The 18480-nt window shown below is 47.3% G+C and overlaps 3 protein-coding genes and 1 non-coding gene across 9 annotated transcripts in view; 1 reads left to right on the top strand and 3 right to left on the bottom strand.

The window, feature by feature from the left end:
* Positions 1–228: 228 nt before the first annotated feature.
* PHB2 (prohibitin 2) lies at positions 229–5390 on the bottom strand. Its single transcript, XM_064284679.1, has 9 exons — positions 5104–5390; positions 4824–4908; positions 4452–4531; positions 3312–3496; positions 2657–2786; positions 2445–2548; positions 1941–2018; positions 1330–1406; positions 229–580 (listed from the first exon to the last, which is right to left on the bottom strand). Exons 1-9 carry the CDS (start codon positions 5228–5230, stop codon positions 553–555), a joined length of 894 nt encoding a protein of 297 aa, XP_064140749.1. The 5' UTR covers positions 5231–5390; the 3' UTR covers positions 229–552.
* LOC111750890 (small nucleolar RNA U89) lies at positions 2116–2372 on the bottom strand. The gene has a single exon (XR_002785947.1). It is a non-coding gene; the product is annotated as a small nucleolar RNA U89 (small nucleolar RNA).
* Positions 5391–5588: 198 nt separating the features above from the next.
* EMG1 (EMG1 N1-specific pseudouridine methyltransferase) lies at positions 5589–12356 on the top strand. Its single transcript, XM_003410661.4, has 6 exons — positions 5589–5818; positions 10794–10895; positions 11000–11141; positions 11510–11568; positions 11649–11798; positions 12193–12356. The coding sequence occupies exons 1-6, from the start codon at positions 5651–5653 to the stop codon at positions 12304–12306; spliced, it is 735 nt and encodes a 244-aa protein (XP_003410709.1). The 5' UTR covers positions 5589–5650; the 3' UTR covers positions 12307–12356.
* Positions 12357–12717: 361 nt separating this feature from the next.
* LPCAT3 (lysophosphatidylcholine acyltransferase 3) overlaps positions 12718–18480 on the bottom strand; it is a 49416-nt gene continuing 43653 nt past the window's right edge. For 2 of the 6 annotated variants that reach the window (XM_003410662.4, XM_064284678.1), the window contains exons 4-13: positions 18044–18137; positions 17855–17892; positions 17257–17435; positions 16175–16283; positions 15332–15418; positions 15071–15237; positions 14248–14395; positions 14011–14169; positions 13780–13907; positions 12718–13129 (exon numbers count right to left, since the gene is read on the bottom strand). In XM_003410662.4, coding sequence (XP_003410710.2) covers positions 13791–13907; positions 14011–14169; positions 14248–14395; positions 15071–15237; positions 15332–15418; positions 16175–16283; positions 17257–17435; positions 17855–17892; positions 18044–18137 — 1098 coding nt within the window. In that variant the 3' untranslated portion in view covers positions 12718–13129; positions 13780–13790. Of the gene's footprint in view, positions 13908–14010; positions 14170–14247; positions 14750–15070; positions 15238–15331; positions 15419–16174; positions 16284–17256; positions 17436–17854; positions 17893–18043; positions 18138–18480 lie in introns of those variants that run through there. The other 4 variants (XM_010590851.3, XM_064284676.1, XR_002785915.2 and 1 more) reach the window with 4 other exon arrangements.

Below are 18480 nucleotides of genomic sequence, written 5' to 3'. Positions count from 1 at the left end.
GGGTAATTCAGTAGAAATACAGAGTAGGTGAAGAGTGCAGCTGGGCCTGCTATGCCTACTCTGATGGGTTTGGAGGGTGATAGCAGCAGGGCCTGGGCCCTGCTTGTCCCTAGCTGCCCTGGCCAGGTTCTTTGCGCCCTCTGCTGGCAGGTACAAGGAAAGACCCAGGAGTGCTACGTGCGCATGCGTGCTTCCCCCAACCCAGCTCAGACACGTTGAGACCTTGACTTCAGTTTAAGTAATAAAAATTTATTGAGAATTCCTGGGGTGGTGGTTATCTCCTCCCAATCTTGAGGGAGGGAACCAACACTGTAGGAAATTACTGAGAAATCACACTGTTCCAACACCCCTGGACAAAATGGGGAAGAGGAAAGTCATTTCCTTGAAAAAAGGTCAGTCTTCCAAGAGCAGTTGGGAGGGTGGGTGCAGAGGGGACCATGACATGATACTGGGGTGGGCCAGGGGTGTGCTGGACCCCTAGCTGACTCCTTGAAAACCAGGGGAGAAAGAGATCCACTTCCTCTCTGGGGGAGAAGTTCTTGGTCACCAGGCTCACTTCTTAGCCTTGATGAGGCTGTCGCTGTGCAAACAAAGGGACAGATGGATGACATTAGGAGACAATAACCCCGACAGAGATACAACACCTCAGCTACTTCCTCCTTAACTACCCTCCTCGAGACTGAGGCTGTGTATGTGGGGAGGGGGCGTGCGGGAGGTGAGAGGAAGTGGGATGGTGGGTGAGGAGGCAGACACAGGGAGAAGGTGGGCTGCAGGACCCCACAGAAACAAGGATGCAATGCCTTACCTGCCCCTGAGGTACCACATCACCAGGTGAGCAGGAATCACAGGAAGAGGAAAGAAATGCACTTGTGACTTGACAGCTTCAGGTCCCACCTCTACCCCTGACCCAGCTCTAAACCCTCCTTTCCTCTCAAAACGACAAATGGGTTGGAAGCCAGGAATCAGCGCATGAAAGAGACTTGTTCTCTTGGCCCGATTTCTCATCTCTCCTAACATCCTTCCATGTTCCAAAGCAGTAAGCTTAGGGCTCCTGAGTAAGAACAATGGATACTCTCTTTCATTGCTTTTCAGTTAGACAAAAATTTACAACCGAATGATCCTATTTGATCTTATAAAATCAATCCTATGAGACACAAGACAGGAATTGTTAACCATCCCCCCTTTTCTGATAAAAAAACTTTGGTTCACAGAAATAGTATCTTTCATGGGTCACATGGGCAGCTGGTCACAGGGCAGGCTCTAGAACCCAAGTGGCCAGACACGCCCCACGTTCTGTATGACACCCCACCGTGCGGTTACATCTTTTACCGAGTGAAACTTTCATCCTGTAGGTTTAGCACAAGGTTGTCAGCGGTGAGATAGATACGATTCTGTGACGTGGCAATCTAGGGGGAGGAAACAAGACAGAAGCTTGGATTTAGCAATGAAAATCTTGACTGCTACCCTTGCAATTCAATAACCATTTATAGGACACATGTGGGTTGGGACTAAGGATACAGAGATGAATAAGGTAAGGCTTCTCTGCTCTCATTCGAGGATGCAGAGCGGTGGGTAACTCAACTTTGACACACTCAAACCAAACCCACTGCCACCGAGTTGATTCCAACACATAGTGACCCTATAGGACAGAACAGAACTGCCTCACAGGGTTTCCAAGAAGTGGCTGGTGGATTTGAACTGCTGACCTTTTGCTTAGTTGCTGAGCTCTTAATCACTGCGCCACCAGGGCACCACCAAAAAGGCATGAACAAAGTTTCAGGGGAACCCAGAGGAATCATTTTTGATGGGGAGAGGAGTGTCAGAGCCATTGTGAGTAGAATCGTGAACATGCAGGCCTCTCATTTATTCGGTGAATATGCTTTAACTGAAAACACCTGCCCTCTCCAGGCAGCCCTGAGACACGCCAAACTCATACTCACCGTCTTAGAGATGTTCTGGGCTGCCCGGATCTTGCGCAGTTTGATGTAGCCAGGGTTCTTGCTCAGTGCTTCTCCAAGGTGAGCAAGGTCGGGTTAAGGGTCCATACAAGCGCAGGTCTCAATCCTGGCCCCATCCTCACCAGCCCCTCCCACTCCTTGCTCCAGTCCTCTGGGCTGTCAGATTCAAGGTTGCGCTCAGATGGTTCATGCCTCACCCTACTTTGGTCCCCACCTGTGGGCCCCCCTGCACGCAGCTGCCAGGAACTGAGGACAGCAGCAGAAATAGAGGCAAGGCCAGCAGTGCTATTGATCTGGCCTTACAGTGGGTAGCCAGGCCTTAGGCACTCCCACTAAGATTTCAGATCCCACCCTCCCCCGGGAGCCAAAGGTCAGCAGGCATGGAGTCGCATTCGCCTTAGTCTCATCAGCTGGCCCACCTGAGAGGATGGAAAAAGCAGGGTGTGCCACGAGCTGGGCTGAGATCTCTCTCTAGCAAAAGGATATCATCTTGGCGGCCTCAGCCTCACCCTCAGCCTGCACAATCTTCTGCCGCTGTTCCTGCTTCGCTTTCTCCACCAAGAACTGGGCCCGCTGGGCCTCCTGCTGGGCTGCAGTAGGAGAGTCAGTGGTTCCAGATGTGAGGGGTCAGGAACTCCACCCACATTCCTCCCTCCTGTGTTCTCGGAAGCCCTTGTCCCAGTCCTCTTGTGACGCACCCACTTGTTTGGCTTCTACAGCAGCAGTGTACTCTCGGCTAAAGCTCAGCTCTGTGATGGCTACATCATCCAGGATGAGGCTGAAGTCCTTGGCCCTCTCTGTCAGCTCCCGTCGGATCAACAGGGACACCTGGGGGCAGAGGTGAGGAGGGAAAGGGTGGGGCGATTTGAGGGGACTGGAGAACTGAAGAAAGGTGTGTTGCTCTGACCACCTGAATACGGTATTTCCTGAGGGTGGCAGAAAATGCACTAACCGTTTCTTACTTCCTCATTACAACACCCGAGTTGAAAGGACTTGGTCCCATCTTTTTAGGTGATAGATGAGAGAGGCTCAGAGATGCGATGACTGCCTGAGGCCACAGTGACTCCTAATTCTCTGCTCTAACACAACATGCACCTCTTTGCCTAAGAGATTCAGGAAAAGTCTATACTTTGTTGTTAGTGTTTTCTTCTCTGATTTTCAACACTGACTGCTACTGAGTTGCAGTCTTGACTCTCCTTGTTTCCCAGTGGCCATCAGGCCAGCTTTTAGGTGGAAATGGAACTAGGGGTCACGACCTTTTTCTAATAAGCTGCCTTTCCCCATACCTGGCCCCTGTGCCCTTCATCTAGAATGGAAATGCTGACACAATGCAGGTGGTGATGGGATTCAGACCTGAGCCCGCTGGGTGATCAGCTGTGAGGCATTGAACTTGGCCACCACACTCTTGAGCACCTCGTTGACGATGGACGGCAACACTCGCTCCTCGTAGTCTAGCCCCAGGCGCTGGTACATGCTGGGGAGTTCCAAGGCATTGGGTCGAGATAGCACTCGCAGGGAGATGTTCACCATTTGCAGGTCTGAAAGCGAAGCCGGCAGTGGCTGGTTAAGGCTATAGGGGCCTCATCTAGCCCCTCAGCCAAACACCCGTCCAAGCATTTTCTCCTAGTGTTTCCCTCAGTGCCTAATACAGTGTTGTACATAGTGTAGCTCCCTGGGGGAAGGAAGAAAATCAGGTCCAAGAGATGTGACAAGGCACAGGCCAAATTCATCCTCATCCTCTTGTGAAGTCTTCTTTACCCACACTCTCTCCAATGGTAGAGGTGATCTGTTCTCGCCACTTTACTTTGCATAACCTGTATGATGCTGTAGTATCGTTACCTGTCTTCTTTACTGAACATACCCTCCCCTTGAGAACAATAGTTGTTTTATGAATCTTATTCTCAGAGCCTTAGGTTTAGTGAATGAATACGTGACAAGCACTAAAAATAGTACAAATTGGTACATCACAGATTACAGGCCAGCTCCTTGTCTCAGTGTCTATGTGTCTGTGTGTGTGCACAGGGAGAGAAAGGGGGGAACAAGCAGGAAGGGATCTGGGGATTCACAAAGGCATGGCTTCTAAGTATGGGCTGGAAGGAGGGAACAGGTACACCAGTGAAGAGCAGGGACGAGAAGGCTTTCCCCAGAACAGGGCATACTAGTGGGTGTACCTGGTAAGTAAAGCAGTTAGAAGAAAAAAAAACTTTAAAATAAGGTTTTGATCTAGGCAGTGAATAAGACAAACAAGATCCCTGCCCTCATTGAGTTTACACTGGGGAGAAAGAACAGTTAGTAAAACATGTGAACACACAGTATGCCTCGCTGTGCACAGCTTTAACTCCTGGATGTAAGCACTTTCATTATAGCTCATTTGCAGATGTGGAAACCAAGACCTAAGAGACTGGCACTACCACCTTCCCCTAGGCTCTCTTGCCAGGATCCTTTATTTTGCGACTCCCACCTGCTGTGTGACTCCCAAGAGCCCAGACCTACCTTTGGAGCCTGTAGGGGAGGAGATTTTTCGAGGTCTGGCCCGGATATCATAGATGATGGGGTACTGGAACCAGGGGATCCTGGAGGAGAGAGGTATTAGACTATTCCACTAGCTTTGCCTGGCTTCCCCTCTTCAGGTAATTGTTGGCCTGCTCTTCCCCTTAATGACCATGAACAAGGAGATTCTCTACTCCCTTTAAGTAACAACTGTGTATGTGTTACTGGAGTTTCAAGCAACACCTGCTGTCCTGGGAAGGGTGGTGAGGAGAGGAAAGAGCAGCGCTGACTCCTGTTATAAGTCCTATCAGAGCCACTGGTCGGTCTGCGTCAAGGGTGAAGGGTCAGGGTCAGTGCGTCTCTGCCCGCCATTACCTGAAGTGAAGGCCCTCGGCCAGGATGGTGTCCTGCTGCACGCCACCAATCCGGTTAAAGAAGATGGCTCTGTGCCCGCCTTCCACTGTGGACAGAAGGTTGGGGAATCAAGCCAGGCAGTGGTTCAGTGTACGTGCTCGGCTCTAGTGGGGTAGGGTGAGGGGCTAGGGAGCGCGAGGACCCGACGGGACATGGCAGAGTCTGGGGAGGGATAGATGTGGGTCCCGGAAGGTCAGTACAGGGACGTGTCGGGCCCAGCGAGCGGGCAGAGGGAGCTCACCGGTGAACACGGACTCGCGGACGCCGTAGGCCACCGCGCCGGCCCCCAGCAGCAACTTCAGCGCCATGCCCATGCCCCGAGGGCCGGCAGGCAGCCGTCCCGCTAAATCCTTCAAGTTCTGGGCCATGTCCGCTCCTGAGGCCTGCGGGACTAGGGGTCAGAAAGGGGTGCCGGGTGCCGGCCAGCCTCTACCCCGCCCCAGTTTAGGGATCACACCCGTCACACGAGGGTCCGAGGCCCGCAGCACTAGAAGAAGAAAGGGCACCGGAAGTGCGCTGCCTTCTAAGCCCTCCCTCCTTGCCTAGTGGCGGACCCAAACTTCGCGCACAGGAAGCGCGCATGCGGAAGTTCCCGCCCACTTCTGGAACCTTGCCCTCCCAGGGAGGCTTCGGTAGCGCGAGACAGCAAACCATCGCCGTTTCCAAACTCCCGCTTCCAAAATGGCAGCCGGAAGGAAGTTTGCGATTAGAGGGTGAGCTGCGGCGCGAGGTTGTAATCTGAGAAATTGATATAAGGACGTTGGCGCAAGTTCCGGCCCGCTTGCAAGATGGCTGCGCCCAGTGCTGAATTCCAGCTTCGTGAGCGGCGCGGTGGAGAGCAGGAACGGGGCTGGGATCCTGTGGCTCCCAAGCGGCCCCGACTCGGGGCGGGAAGCAAGATTGGAGGCCGTAGGCTCATTGTGGTGCTGGAAGGGGCCAGTCTGGAGACAGTCAAGGTAGTTTGGGACAGTAGTTTGGGAGCTGAGAACGGGTGGATTGATAGGCTGGGACTCGGTGGAATGAGGGTGAGGGGCTTAAAGTGACTAGAGAGAGCAGAGAGAGGTGAAACATACTTTTGGCGAAGAGATGGTTTAATTGGTTTAACATTCTGGTTGGGCAGTACTCAATTTTTTCTGCCCTTATTGAACCTTACTCCAGCCCGCATCGTATTGCTTTCAGTTGTTTTACTGAGATTTTGTGTGTGTGTGTGGCGGGGGTGGGGGGGGGGGGACGACAAACAAAATCATCTAAAGGGAGGGGCCACTATCCGTCCGACAGGTTGTCTTACAGTGGTACTGTGGTGGCTTGTGTGTTGCTACGATGCTGGAAGCTATGCCACCGGTATTTAAAATACCAGCAGTGTCACCCGTGGTTCACAGAGTTTCCAGACTAAGACAGCCTAGGAAGAAAGGCCTGGTAATCTATTCCCAAAAATTAGCCAATGAAAACCCCGTGGATCAGGATATAATGTTCAACTGGGCTCAGACATGCCAACCATCGCGAAGATGGCGCAGGATTGGGCAGCTTAGTTTTATTTATAGGGTTGTGATGAATCAGAACTCAGCTGATAGCAACAATGGGAGGAGAGTTTCCTCATCCTATGTCCCAAGACTGTGGTACATAGGATCGCTCTGAGTTGGAACCAACTCGACAGCACCTAACAATAACAACATATCCCAAGACAGGTCACTGGGCAAAAAATGAGAAAGGTCATTACCCAGTTGGCATAGTGGTTAAGTGCTACGGGTGCTAACCTGAAGGTCAGCAGTTGGAATCCACCAGGTGCTCTTTGGAAACAAACCCTTTGGGGCAGTTCTACTCTGTCCTGTCGGGTCGCTATGAGTTGGAATCCGTCTTGACAGCAGTGGGTTTGGTTTTTTGGTTTTAGTAAGACTCCTGCCTGCTCTTTTATTTGTAAGGATTTCATGTTTTAATTAGTTAAAGGATGTTTGTACTCTCACTCTATATTAATGTTCATCTTGAAACACTGCCTGGACCAGATTCTATTTTAAGACTTCTACATCCCTATTTTTGCCTAACATTCAGCTCTTGTTCTGAGTAATAAATCCAGCAATTCCCTGTTTTAAAACTTTGTGTAACTTTCTCATTCCCTTCGACTCTTGCTTTTCTTACTCTTTAGAGCTACTTATTCAATGAGTAGGTCCAGGAAAAATAGGATTGGTTTAGAATTCACACCTGGATTTTAATCCTGGTTCTTATACGTATTTTAAGTGTGTGATCTTAAGAAAATAAGCTTGTCCTCAGTTTGTAAAATGGCAGTAATTCCTTAACTGTGAACCACACAAGGAGTTTGTGATGAAAGTGCTTTAAAAGTAGTACATTTTTGTAATAATCTAAGGTGTGATTCTTTTGCCTGTCTTTCCTCAGTTACTATGGCACTTTATTAAGCTTGCATCCTAGAATACTGGCTTTTTTTTTTTTTTTTTTGAAGTGGCCAGCTAATCAAGCTTCCTTTCATTTTCTTCTGTAACTGGTATTTCTAACCTAATTATGGGTTCATATTCATCTTTTACTTACTTGCTATCTTTCTGTTCTATTAACTCTGGATGTTAACTTTGACAGTGGTCGTGTCAGCTATCCCTCAGGTTGTAATTTACAAGTGGAAAAAGCATGTCTTTTGTGGCAGCACAGCACAGTGCTTGAGAATGTAAACTTGCACTAGGCTTCCTGGGTTCAAACCCCTCCTCTGTTATCTACTGGTTGTGTGACCTTAGGCACATCACTTAACCACTTAGTTTTTTCATGTATTATTAAAAAACCCCAAACCAAATCATTTGCTGTCGAGCTGACTTCAACTCATGGTGACCCCATGTGTGTCCAAGTAGAGCTGTGCTCCATAGGATTTTCAAGGGCTGATTTTTTGGAAGTAGATCGCCAGGCCTTTCCTCTGAGGCCCCTCTGGGTGGATGTTAACTTTTTGGTTAGCAACTAAGTGTGCTGTTTGCACCACCCAGGCTCCCTTCGTATATTACATGGGGATAATAATAGTACCTACCTCATAGGGTTGTTGGGAGGAATAAAGGGGTATGTGTAAAGGGCTTAGAATACTGTCTAAAACCAAACTCACTGCTGCTGAGTCGATTCTGACTCATAGCGACCCCATAGGGTTTCTAAGGCTGTGTATATCTATGGAAGCAGACTGCCACATCTTTCTCCCACAGAGCCGCTGGTGGTTTTGAACCACCAACCTTTTGGTTAGCCATTGACTGTTTTAACCACTGCACCACCAGAGCTCCTTAGAATACTGTCTGGCACTTGGTAAATCATGCCATTTTTGTTATTTTTTCCAGATTCCTTATTAAGAAGTTGAAAAGGTCATAGCCAAATTGAAATTCTTAGAGCATGCTCTGAAAGAATTTAGGCCAGCTTGTCATCAGCGGTACTTCGGGGTTGTTGTTGTTGTCAGGTGCTGTCGAGTCAGTTTGTAGTGACCCTGCAGGATAGAGTAAAACTGCCCCATAGGGCTTCCAAGAGGCAGATGGTAGATTTGAACTGCTGACCTTTTGGTTAGCAGCCAAGCTCATAACCACTATACCACCACAGCTCCACTTCAAGGGTAATAGAATTCATAGCTGGTTGAAATTGTCATCGGTCTGTACTGTCATCTTTTATCTTCCTTGTGCTGGCTCCCTCCTGCTTCTGCGAGCCTCATCTGGGCCTGAGCTCTACATTTATTCCTTGTACTCCAGCCTCATTGGCCTTCTTTAAGTTCTTTGAAAGCACAAAGTTCTCTTTTACCTTAAGGCCATTGCACAGATTGTTCTATATCTGGAAGCTCCCTTTACTCAGCTCTTTGCCTAATTTCTACTTATTTGTTCGTTTATTTAACAATTATTGAGTTTCTAGTTAAATATTACCTTCTCAGAGAAATGACTCCCCTCCCTGGTATAAATCAGATCCTCCTGTTATAATCCTTTAACCAGCTCTTTACTTTTCCTTCATAATGTTTATCAGTTGAAATTAAATATTCATGGGATTGTTACTGTTTCTCTTTTCCATGAGAAGGCTCTATGAGAGCAAAGAATTTTAAAAATTCTTTCTTGTATTCACAGTGCCTAGCAGAGTCACGGCACATGGTAGGTGCTTTGCAAGTCCTTGTCGAATCAGTGATTATATGTAAAAATGTTACTTCTCCATAGCTAAATATGGCATTAAAAAAGTAATTTTCCAAAAATGATACTGGTGAGGAGTGGGCTTCTCGGATCAAATAGACACATGAGACTATGTTGACAGCTGTCTGGAGGGGAGATGAGAAGGCAGAGGGGGACAGAAGCTCGCTGAATGGACACGGAAATAGAGGGCGGAGAGGAGTGTGCTGTCTCATTGAGGGAGAGCATCTAGGAGTATATAGCAAGGCGTATATAAATTTTTGTATGCGAGACTGGATTTGTAAACTTTCACTTAAAGCACAATAAAAATTAAAAAAAAATTTTCTATCCTTTCACTTCTCTGCCCTACTTATCTCCTCTTCTTTAGAACTCTGGGTATTTTCTGTTACTGTGCCTTTTCCATTCATTCCCTGATTATTCTAGTTGGTGATTTACAAACTTTTTAACCACAACCCACAATAAAAAAAATTGCATTGTAAGCCAGTACACACATTCAACTATGTGAAACCAAAGTTTTTTGAACCATTACTTACCTTTACTACATGGGTAGTGCTCTGCTATTTTTGATTCTGTTTCATTAAAAGAACAAAAACCCTGGTTATAACCTACTAATGGGTTGTAACTGGATTATTCTATTCAAGAGGTTCTTTTTTTCCTGTAACTAAGGGTGTCCCATGGGCTGACTTCTTGGTCTTTTCTTTTTCCTCTGTACTTATTCTCTGTGCCATTCCTGCCATTTTAACTAGTCAATGTCAAAATCTACATCACTTGCGCCACCCGCAAACTTTTTGGAACCACGTATCTCAGGATGCTGCAGGACATACAGATGTTCTATAGATGTGTTAAAACATAGCCTTTCAAAAGCTGTATTTATGCTTGCTATGTTTTAGAGTTTTAACCGATCACCCTAGTGCTCCTTACGTCTCCAAATTGCGATTATTTCTTTTGGTTTCTTTTAGCTGCTACAGAGGTTGTCCAGATCTTTATCATCAAACTTCCAGCTGGTGTCTTTTCCGGTATACACAGAGTTGCCAGGATAATATTCGTCAGTCATTCCCGTCATGCCTCTTACTCCCGAATTATTCGTAGCCTTGTGCTTGTTACGTGAGGATTCTGTAGCTTACAAAGCAGTTTCATAATCACATTTGATCACTGCCTTTCAGTGTCTCAGTTCCCACTTTTTCAGAGTCATTTCCTTTCCTGTTTCTGCTTTTTCTTGACTCCCATTCATACCTTTGCTCACATTAGTCTTAAGAGTGGGAATAACCTCCCTTCCTCTTTGTTTTACTTCTGAGAGATGTATTCCTTGATTAAACTCCCTCCTGTATCCTTAGAATTTTCATACTTCTATTCAGTTTTATTCTTCATTTGTGCATGTTTAAGCAAACTGAGGGTTGTGACTGTATTTTGCCCATACACACTTATTGCTCCTTGTGATAAACATAAGCATTTAACTTTGCTCACTAGCCTTAGTTTTACTTGGTTTCCGAATCCCTCACTGGCCTTCCCTAATAGCCACAGGTTTTAAAATTAAACCCATTTGAGATCATGTGAAGTCACAGGTGTGCCCTTTCTCCTTTTTCCTCTAGTACCAGTTACGTGGAATAACATAGTAACCCCTGAGGGGCTTGCCGGGCCCCACCCACGGTTTCTGATTCAATATGTCTGAAGTAGGCTTAAGAATTTGCCTTTCTAACAAGTTCGCAGATGCTGCTGCAGGTTTGGGGACCATACTTTGAGAACCACTGGGTGAGGTAATAGGAGCTTATGTTGCTCTCTCATGTTCCCTGCTCTTCTTCAGGTAGGGAAGACTTACGAGCTACTCAACTGTGACAAGCACAAGTCTATGTTGTTGAAGAACGGACGGGACCCTGGGGAAGTGAGACCAGACATAGCCCACCAGGTAACTCCAGGGACAGAGCTCACACCCCTTGAGCCTTTGTATGGAGGGTAAGAGCGTGCTGCTTGTCTTTAGCTTTCATTGTGCTTGGTTTCCGCCTCTCTCAGAGTTTACTCATGCTGATGGACAGTCCTCTGAACCGAGCTGGCTTGCTACAAGTTTACATCCATACCCAGAAGAATGTGCTGATTGAAGTGAACCCCCAGACTCGAATTCCCAGAACTTTTGACCGCTTTTGTGGCCTCATGGGTGAGAAGCCTTAGGACTTAAAGTTCAGTAGTGGAGAAGGGAGAAAGAGGAAAAAGGAGAAATTAAATGTGGAAGCTTTAAGCTGGGGCACACAACATGATTGATAGCAGTTCAAGGACTCTCATTACCTTCTGTGTGGAGGGGAAATAACACTCTCCTGCCTGGGTTCCTGGCAGTCAGAAAGGGAGCAGCTGAACCCGTCAGCTGTCCGGCTGGTCACACACTGGACAACTGCTTGTTCTTACAGTTTTGTAGTCTGGATGCAAAGGACACACAGAGCCCACCTACCTAGGGGTTTCTTCAGTTAGATAACTAACTGGGCAGAAGAAATGGGGCCTCCACCTAGCTCTGAACTTTTCCCCCCCCAGTTCAGCTTTTACACAAACTCAGCGTTCGAGCAGCTGATGGCCCCCAGAAGCTGTTGAAGGTGAGCTACTGAAACCCACTGGTTGGAGGTAGGGTTTTGAGAATGTTACTGGGATTGATGTTTCTTTTTTTTTTCTTTAGGTAATTAAGAATCCAGTGTCAGATCACTTCCCGGTTGGATGTATGAAAATTGGCACTTCTTTTTCCACTCAAGTCGTTAGCGATGTACGAGAGTTGGTGCCCAGCAGTGACCCTATTGTTTTTGTGGTGGGGGCCTTTGCCCATGGCAAGGTAAGGGCTTAGATATCAAGGCAACTGGCCCCCCCAACAGGAGGGTAACGCCTGTTCCTTTTTAGAGCTGAGACAGTACAGAATTCATAGAGCAGTTCGCATTTTGACAATCCTTGTTCTTACTAGTTGGGAAATAAAGGGTAGGAACAGAGCCAGAATACAAATGGAAGTTCCACATCCTGCCCCAGGGTGCAGCCTTTGAGGACTGTTGGAATATTTGTAATAGTCAGAGCTAGGACCTCCCTCATCCTTTGTACAACTGTGGTGTTAAACAGCACACTGAGATATTAACCTAGCTATAGCCATATTTTTCCTGCCTAAAGGAGAAGGGCTCACCCTGCTACCTATTTCTGCTGAGAGGCAGAGTCAGCTGACAAAAGTCTTTTCTCCCTAGGTCAATGTGGAATATACAGAGAAGATGGTGTCCATCAGCAACTACCCCCTTTCTGCGGCCCTCACTTGTGCAAAACTGACCACAGCCTTTGAAGAAGTATGGGGGGTCATTTGACAGTAGAAGACCCTTGTTCCGAAACAACAAAGACTGTTGTTATCCCCTGACTGTGTTCTGAGCTGACTGCTGGGAGATGACCTTCCTGCACCGAGACTGTGGAGTTGGGGGAAGCCAGGGCTGTATATTTGCTATTGGTTTTATCCTGTAAACATAGTTCTTACAAACCCAGTTGTTCTTTGGAGGTTCCTAAACTTAGTGTCTAATGGTATAAGGTGTTTGCTACCCTCAGATTTCAGGTGAAGATGGGAGGTTCCAGTCTTCTTAGTTTGGTTCCAGGCTTTGAGGTTAGGCCTCAGCTCCAAATTCCCTAAATTACTGTGCTCTGAAGGAGAGAGCCCTGATTATTTCAACAATGGCAAGTATGGAGAAGAACTGTGTCAGAAAGAAGGCAGCCAGGAATACTAGCAGTGAAAAACTGAATAAACAGAAGTGATTTTATCTGGTACAGTTCCAAGGTAGAAAAAGTGGAGCAGGCAGGGGCCTTGTACCCCTTCCCTCCCCCCCATGGGGGGGGTGGTGATAGCGGTACATATACAATCATAGTAAATTGGCAGAAGAAAAACACAACAGATTCCTGGCTAGAGGGGGAGAGATAAGGCAACGTGCATGGGGGAGCCCAGAGGGGAGACATGGACCCCTCTACTCCTCCCACAAGAGTTTCCCCTTTGGCCCCAAATGAAGACTTGGCTGGCAGCAGCAGCACAGCTAGGAGTGCCATGTCTTCCAACTTCCTGGCTTCTGTGTTCTCTGTGCTCTGGGGCGAGGGAGTCCTGTGAAAAGGGAGACGAGTAGTTTCTGCGTCAGTCCTGCTCTAGGCCACCTGCAAGAGAAGAAGTTTGACTGGCAGGCTGGTTAGAGTTGCTGCTCCTAGTGCCTGACCTGAAGCCCTTCAGCATCTTCCTAGCATGCCTCAGTAAATCAGAATAGTCAGTGCCCTACGCTGTGTTTCCTGGTAGCTAGGCTACCTTGAAATTCACTCCAAGTTACCAATACTAATACATGGCCGTTGTACAACAATCAAAAAGATATAAGGGAGTGAAGTAAGTGTCCCTTAGTGGCCGGGGCTGTTCAGTGGTAGAATTCTTGCCTTCCATGCGCGAGACCTAGGTTTGATTCCCGGCCAAAGCACCTCATGCACAGCCACCACTTGTCTGCCAGAGGTGGCTTACATATTGCTATAATGCTGAATAGGCTCCCCGAGCTTCTAGACTAAGGTGGACTAGGAAGAGAGACCTGGCAATCTACTTCCAAAATCATCCACTGAAAACCCTATGGATCACAATGCAACACTGTCCAAACTGCACCTGATCATGGGGATGGTGCAGGACTGGGCAGCTTTCTGTTCCATCGTGTATGGGGTTGCCATGAATTGGGACCGGCTTGATGACAGCTAACAACATCTTTTTTTCAATCTGTTGTGCTACTCTGTAACCTGGCAGTTTGAGCTTAGCTGTAGGGAAGTCTACTTACCAAGAAATGGGTTATTCCATTTTCTTTAACTTCTCTTTTCTTGGCACCATTGCTTTGTGAAGATAAGGCAATATGACTAGTAGGCTCAAGAAAAAGGTATGGCCAAGAAAATAAATGGATTTATACACCTGTGGAGAGATACAGGCCACTGAGGTAGAGGGCATGGAACATCCCTTAATGCCTGAGGCGTCACTGATTCCCTCCCATCCTCACAAGCAGGCCTTCACCTACCTTAAGCCATTTGTCCCATGTGAAGAGGCAGAAGGCAGTCATTGAGTAACCCATGAAGAGCCAGTGGATGGTCTGTTGCACCAAATAGAAGAAAGGCTGTAGGGCAGTAGTGGAGGCCAGGTTGCTCAGGGTTGGGCTTTCTCGAATTAGGCGGGCAGCCTGGGGAGGAAGGACAGAGGTCATGAGAATCTTGTCCCTTTCCATACTCCCCTTTCATCCATTACCCTTGAGGCGTACCTGTCTTTCCACGATAACAATGAGGAATTCCATCTGGAAGCAGATCAGGTATCCTGAGTGTAGGCCATGCCAGAGGGCCAAGAATAGCAATGAGAGACCCTGGGATAGTTCTTTATTTCCAAGGAACTTCAGTCTTTTGAAGAAGTAACTAGAGGAAAGGTTGGGTCAGGGTGAACCTCAGACCAGGCCTTGCATTCCCGCCATCCTGCTGCTAGGTTTTCAGAGCCCTGAGGAGTGGAGTGGAGTGGAGCTGGCTCCCACTTGTGGCCACCGGGGGTTAGGGAGGCAGTGCTAGTGCTAGGTGATTAGCTTCAGAGATGAAAGGCAGTTAAGTTGATGACTCACAGTTTAGAGACAGAAAACAGACCCAAGGCTTAGCTGGGTGATCTTGGGCAAGCCACTTCATTCAACAGATAATGACTGTGTGCCTACTGAGTGCCTGACGCTGGGACCACAGTGGTGAACACGATAGACCAGTTCTCTACTCGTGCTGCTTACATCTCTAGTGGTGGGACAAACAAGCAAACAAACAAAGATGCTTTTAAACAATGCAATGGAGAACATAAAACCAGTGGCCGAGCTGGGATTAAAACTTGGGACTATAGGCACTTGTACATCTTGTTTTCGTTTTTCAAATATGACAGGGATTATTTTCCTTTCAGAGAGGGGCAGGGAAACAAAAGTTAAGTGTGTGTGTGAGAGGGATTGGAGGTTCTACCTGAGGGGGAAAAGATGAATAGAGGTGACCTAACAAATGCCTGCCCTCAAATCCAGGGATGCAGTGGAAAGGACTAGGGCACAGATGTCCCCTCCAGATGCTTACCGGGCCACCCAGGCATTGGTATTGATGTTGAAAGAGCTGATGGTGCCAGTGAAGCGGGGGGTTGTCTCGAAGAGCCACACCTTCATGTTAGCACAGGCATCCCACTTTGCCTTTCTATTTTCATCAAAGCCATTAAAACCCAGCCCTGTCAAAATGCATACTCCTTCCTGAGGGAAGGAACAACTGTTAGGGTTCTTGCCACTCTCCTCACCTTCCCTACAGCTTGTCTACGTATCACCCTGATTATTCTTCTCTACTTACTGTGACTAGCCAACAGGTGACGTATTTGTACAGCACAAACTTGCCCCAGATCAGCATGTACATGCAGCGGAACCAGAAAGGGCGGTTCTTGAAAGAAGAAACACGTGTGCTAACATTAGGGCTATCACATAGGCACACTTCCGTTAACGTTCTCCCTTTTCGAACTTGTAGCTGACTATTTCATACTTGTCAAAATACTCCTGCCAGAAGTCCACCTCATTGTCTGGCCTACTTGCCTTTATAAATAGGCGAGTATTATCCATTCAGTGATGCAGTGAGCATCCATTCATCTTTTTCCTTGGAGAGTCCCAGGGATGACACTGTCCTTAACTCTTCTATTGAATGCCTTCTTTGGTATGGCACTAAGCATTTGGAGTAGTAAGTTCTGAGGGACTTTTACATATCGCATGTTCAATGTTAGTTTAAGGAAACCTACCCAGAGTGGCTATGGAACTGTTAAAAGCCTTTCAGCTCCCTTGATTTTCTGTTTCCCTAGCAGCTCCCAAATCCATCAGTCAGGAGAAAATAGGCTGGAGAGGATCAGAAGCGGCTGGGCTTCAAAGAGTCACTTGGATGCAATAAAGCAAGCTAGAGGTGCTCCTGGGAAAGGGAAGGGGTGCTCAAAATGCACCTGGCACAGCCCTGTGCCCATGAAGGTCGTTCAATGCTGGCTGATGACCGTGTTTGGCTGGCACTGACACCAACTCTCAAAAGATCTAGAGCAAAACCAACATGCCATTTGTAGATCGTGTGACCTACTTCTTTGCTGTCTGTAGGGATCCATGCCTGTCCATTTTCTATCTCTGATACAGTCACACTGCTGCTGCTGTAGGACCCACTCACCTCATAGTCATCAGTGAGGAGGTAATCTTCTGTGATGTGGGGGCTGAGCAGAGTGTAGCCCACTAGGTAGACAAGGCCCAAACTCAGGCGCTTGAGAGCAGGTATGATGCTGGAAAGGAACAAATCAGGTCACAGAGGGGAGAGTCTATTTCCTTCTCCCTCTGTGCTTAAATTATGGAGAGGAGTGTTTCAGGGTGTGCTTATCCACCTGGAATGGGATGAGTAGCTCCATTGCCTGAGGTCTATACTCAGTCTCAGGCTAAGTCAGCTACTCCGTGTGTTTGGATGTGAGGAATGGTGAATGCAACAGCCTGTTACACGGAAGATAAGGCTGCAGGGCAGCAGGTGTGCATGACTCATGTGGTATTTCACCACTCAGGATACTCCTGACCTCAAGGGCTCACCAGGCTTCTTAATCTACATTGCGACTGAAAATCCCATGTAGATAAGGTAATAACAGTAACCAGTTTTAAATCTGCTCCTTCCTATCTAGGTTGATTGATGCTGAAACACAGGTTAGGCAAGTTCTCAGTGAAGGGATTCTTTTAAATTCTCCACTATATATATATAAAATAAAGCCCTGTTTAAGAGCTGGGCTGCTAACCAAAAGGGTCGGCAGTTCAAATCCACCAGCCACTCCTTGAAAACCCTGTGACAGTTCTACTCCATCCTAGAGGGTCGCTATGAGTGGGAACCAACTTGATGGCAATGGGTTTGGTTTTTTTTTTTTAATATATATTGAATTAAAAAATCTCTTTTTTTAAATGAGAAAATAGGCTTTAGAGACAGGGACATTAGTGGTTTAGGTAAAATCCTGTGGCATAAAAGTAAATTTTCATGTTTGTACTTAAGGGTCAGAAAGAATGGCTGGAAGTGACCTAGGCTGAAGAGGGCCCTCTCCCATCAGTGAGCAGGCACAGTGTGCCCATCACACCAGTCCAGAGCCCATGTGGCACAGGCCTGTGTCCCAGGGCCATGCTGGAAGATGCAGTTGGGACTGGCCTTCAGGAAAGGCACTTTAGCAGTGGTTTGGTACTGGATGAGACACCTGCACAGAGGTCTTGACCAAGAGGGGCAATTACCTGTTTGGTGTCTTCCCTGGCATGTCAGTCAGCTGTCCCTGCACCAGCTTCATGTAGTGGTTCATTGAGAACTGGGGCCCTACCAAGAAGGCCCCATAGAAGTAGGAGAAACCAGCAACTTCCAGCAGGGAGGGAACACCCCGTATGGCATATTTTTGTTGCTCAGAAGACAAGGAATTCTATGCCGAGAAGAGAATGAATGGTTCAGGAAAGCCTTGAATCTCCCCACAAGAGCCAGTTTGAGTGTTCCCCACCCTTGTTCCCCACTGAACCGTGGGTCCTCAAATAGCCATCCCTTTGGGAGATGATATGGAGAAAAACAGATGCTCTACCTGGAAATGAGCATGTGTATGGGGTAGCTTAGCAAGAGCTGGCTGTTGCTACTTTTCCAAATCCCCTGAGGCCTTGATCTCTGAACTTTGTGCAAGAGCTGGATCCTGGGCAAATTAGATATGCTGATCCTTGCTCAGTGCTATATGAAACAGGGTGGCCACACAGGTTCTGCCCTTGGTATTCAGGTTCTGTCTGTTGGCAGCAATAGCCTTTCTCCTTCCCTTTGGTTAAATCCTAACCTCTCTGTAGAGGAATGGGTACTTACCTGATCTTTCCCTCCGTCAAAGTAGTCAATTGTCAAACCTGAGCAGAGAGAAAAGGAGCAGTAAAGCAGAGAGTGAGGACTCTGAGTGTAGCCGCCGGGAGTGTAACGGGGGACAGCATGGACTAAGTCTTTGGTCTGATCGAGGAGGAGCCTAGGTGTAGAAGGGGAAGGCAGTGAGTTAGCACTCACCAATCAACTTCAAAGTCAGAACACAATGTGGCATTGTCCACTTGATATCGTAGTTGCCAGTGGCAGTGTAATAATATCCAGCCAGAAGGTAGACCTAGGAGAGGGGACAGTATTTATTTTACCATCATTACTATTTTATTTTATCCTGCTCTGAAATCCAATGTATTTAATGTTTCTTTTCTCCCGGTCCTATCATTATGTCTTAAGAAATCCTACAAATGAAGAAACTAAACCTATACAGGGAAGAGACTTGCTCACGGTTTCTAAGCAAAACGAGGGCTAACCTGAGATCAGAATTTAGGCGTTTAGATTCTGTAGCTCATTCCGAGTTGGTTTTCTGCCTTGCCTTAAGTGACTCCCCTCGTGTACAGCTGAGATAATCTTGGTCAGAATCAAAGAACCTTAATGGCACTATGCAAAGGATTAGCTGGCTACCC

This window comes from Loxodonta africana, chromosome 4 (genome assembly GCF_030014295.1).
Source record: "Loxodonta africana isolate mLoxAfr1 chromosome 4, mLoxAfr1.hap2, whole genome shotgun sequence".
NCBI classification, from domain to species: Eukaryota; Metazoa; Chordata; class Mammalia; order Proboscidea; family Elephantidae; genus Loxodonta; species Loxodonta africana.
This window is presented reverse-complemented; position numbering and strand designations above follow the sequence as displayed.

Excerpts from the sequence above, each read along its gene's own strand:
- PHB2 (XM_064284679.1), bottom strand. The coding sequence starts at position 5,230 with ATGGCCCAGAACTTGAAGGATTTAGCGGGACGGCTGCCTGCCGGCCCT. Across the intron at positions 4,532-4,823 it reads GCCGAGGGCCTTCACTTCAG|GATCCCCTGGTTCCAGTACC; the intron begins GTAATGGCGGGC and ends TCTCTCCTCCAG. Across the intron at positions 2,787-3,311 it reads TGATCACCCAGCGGGCTCAG|GTGTCCCTGTTGATCCGACG; the intron begins GTCTGAATCCCA and ends CTCTGCCCCCAG.
- EMG1 (XM_003410661.4), top strand. The coding sequence starts at position 5,651 with ATGGCTGCGCCCAGTGCTGAATTCCAGCTTCGTGAGCGGCGCGGTGGA. Across the intron at positions 5,819-10,793 it reads CCAGTCTGGAGACAGTCAAG|GTAGGGAAGACTTACGAGCT; the intron begins GTAGTTTGGGAC and ends GCTCTTCTTCAG. Across the intron at positions 11,142-11,509 it reads CCGCTTTTGTGGCCTCATGG|TTCAGCTTTTACACAAACTC; the intron begins GTGAGAAGCCTT and ends TTCCCCCCCCAG.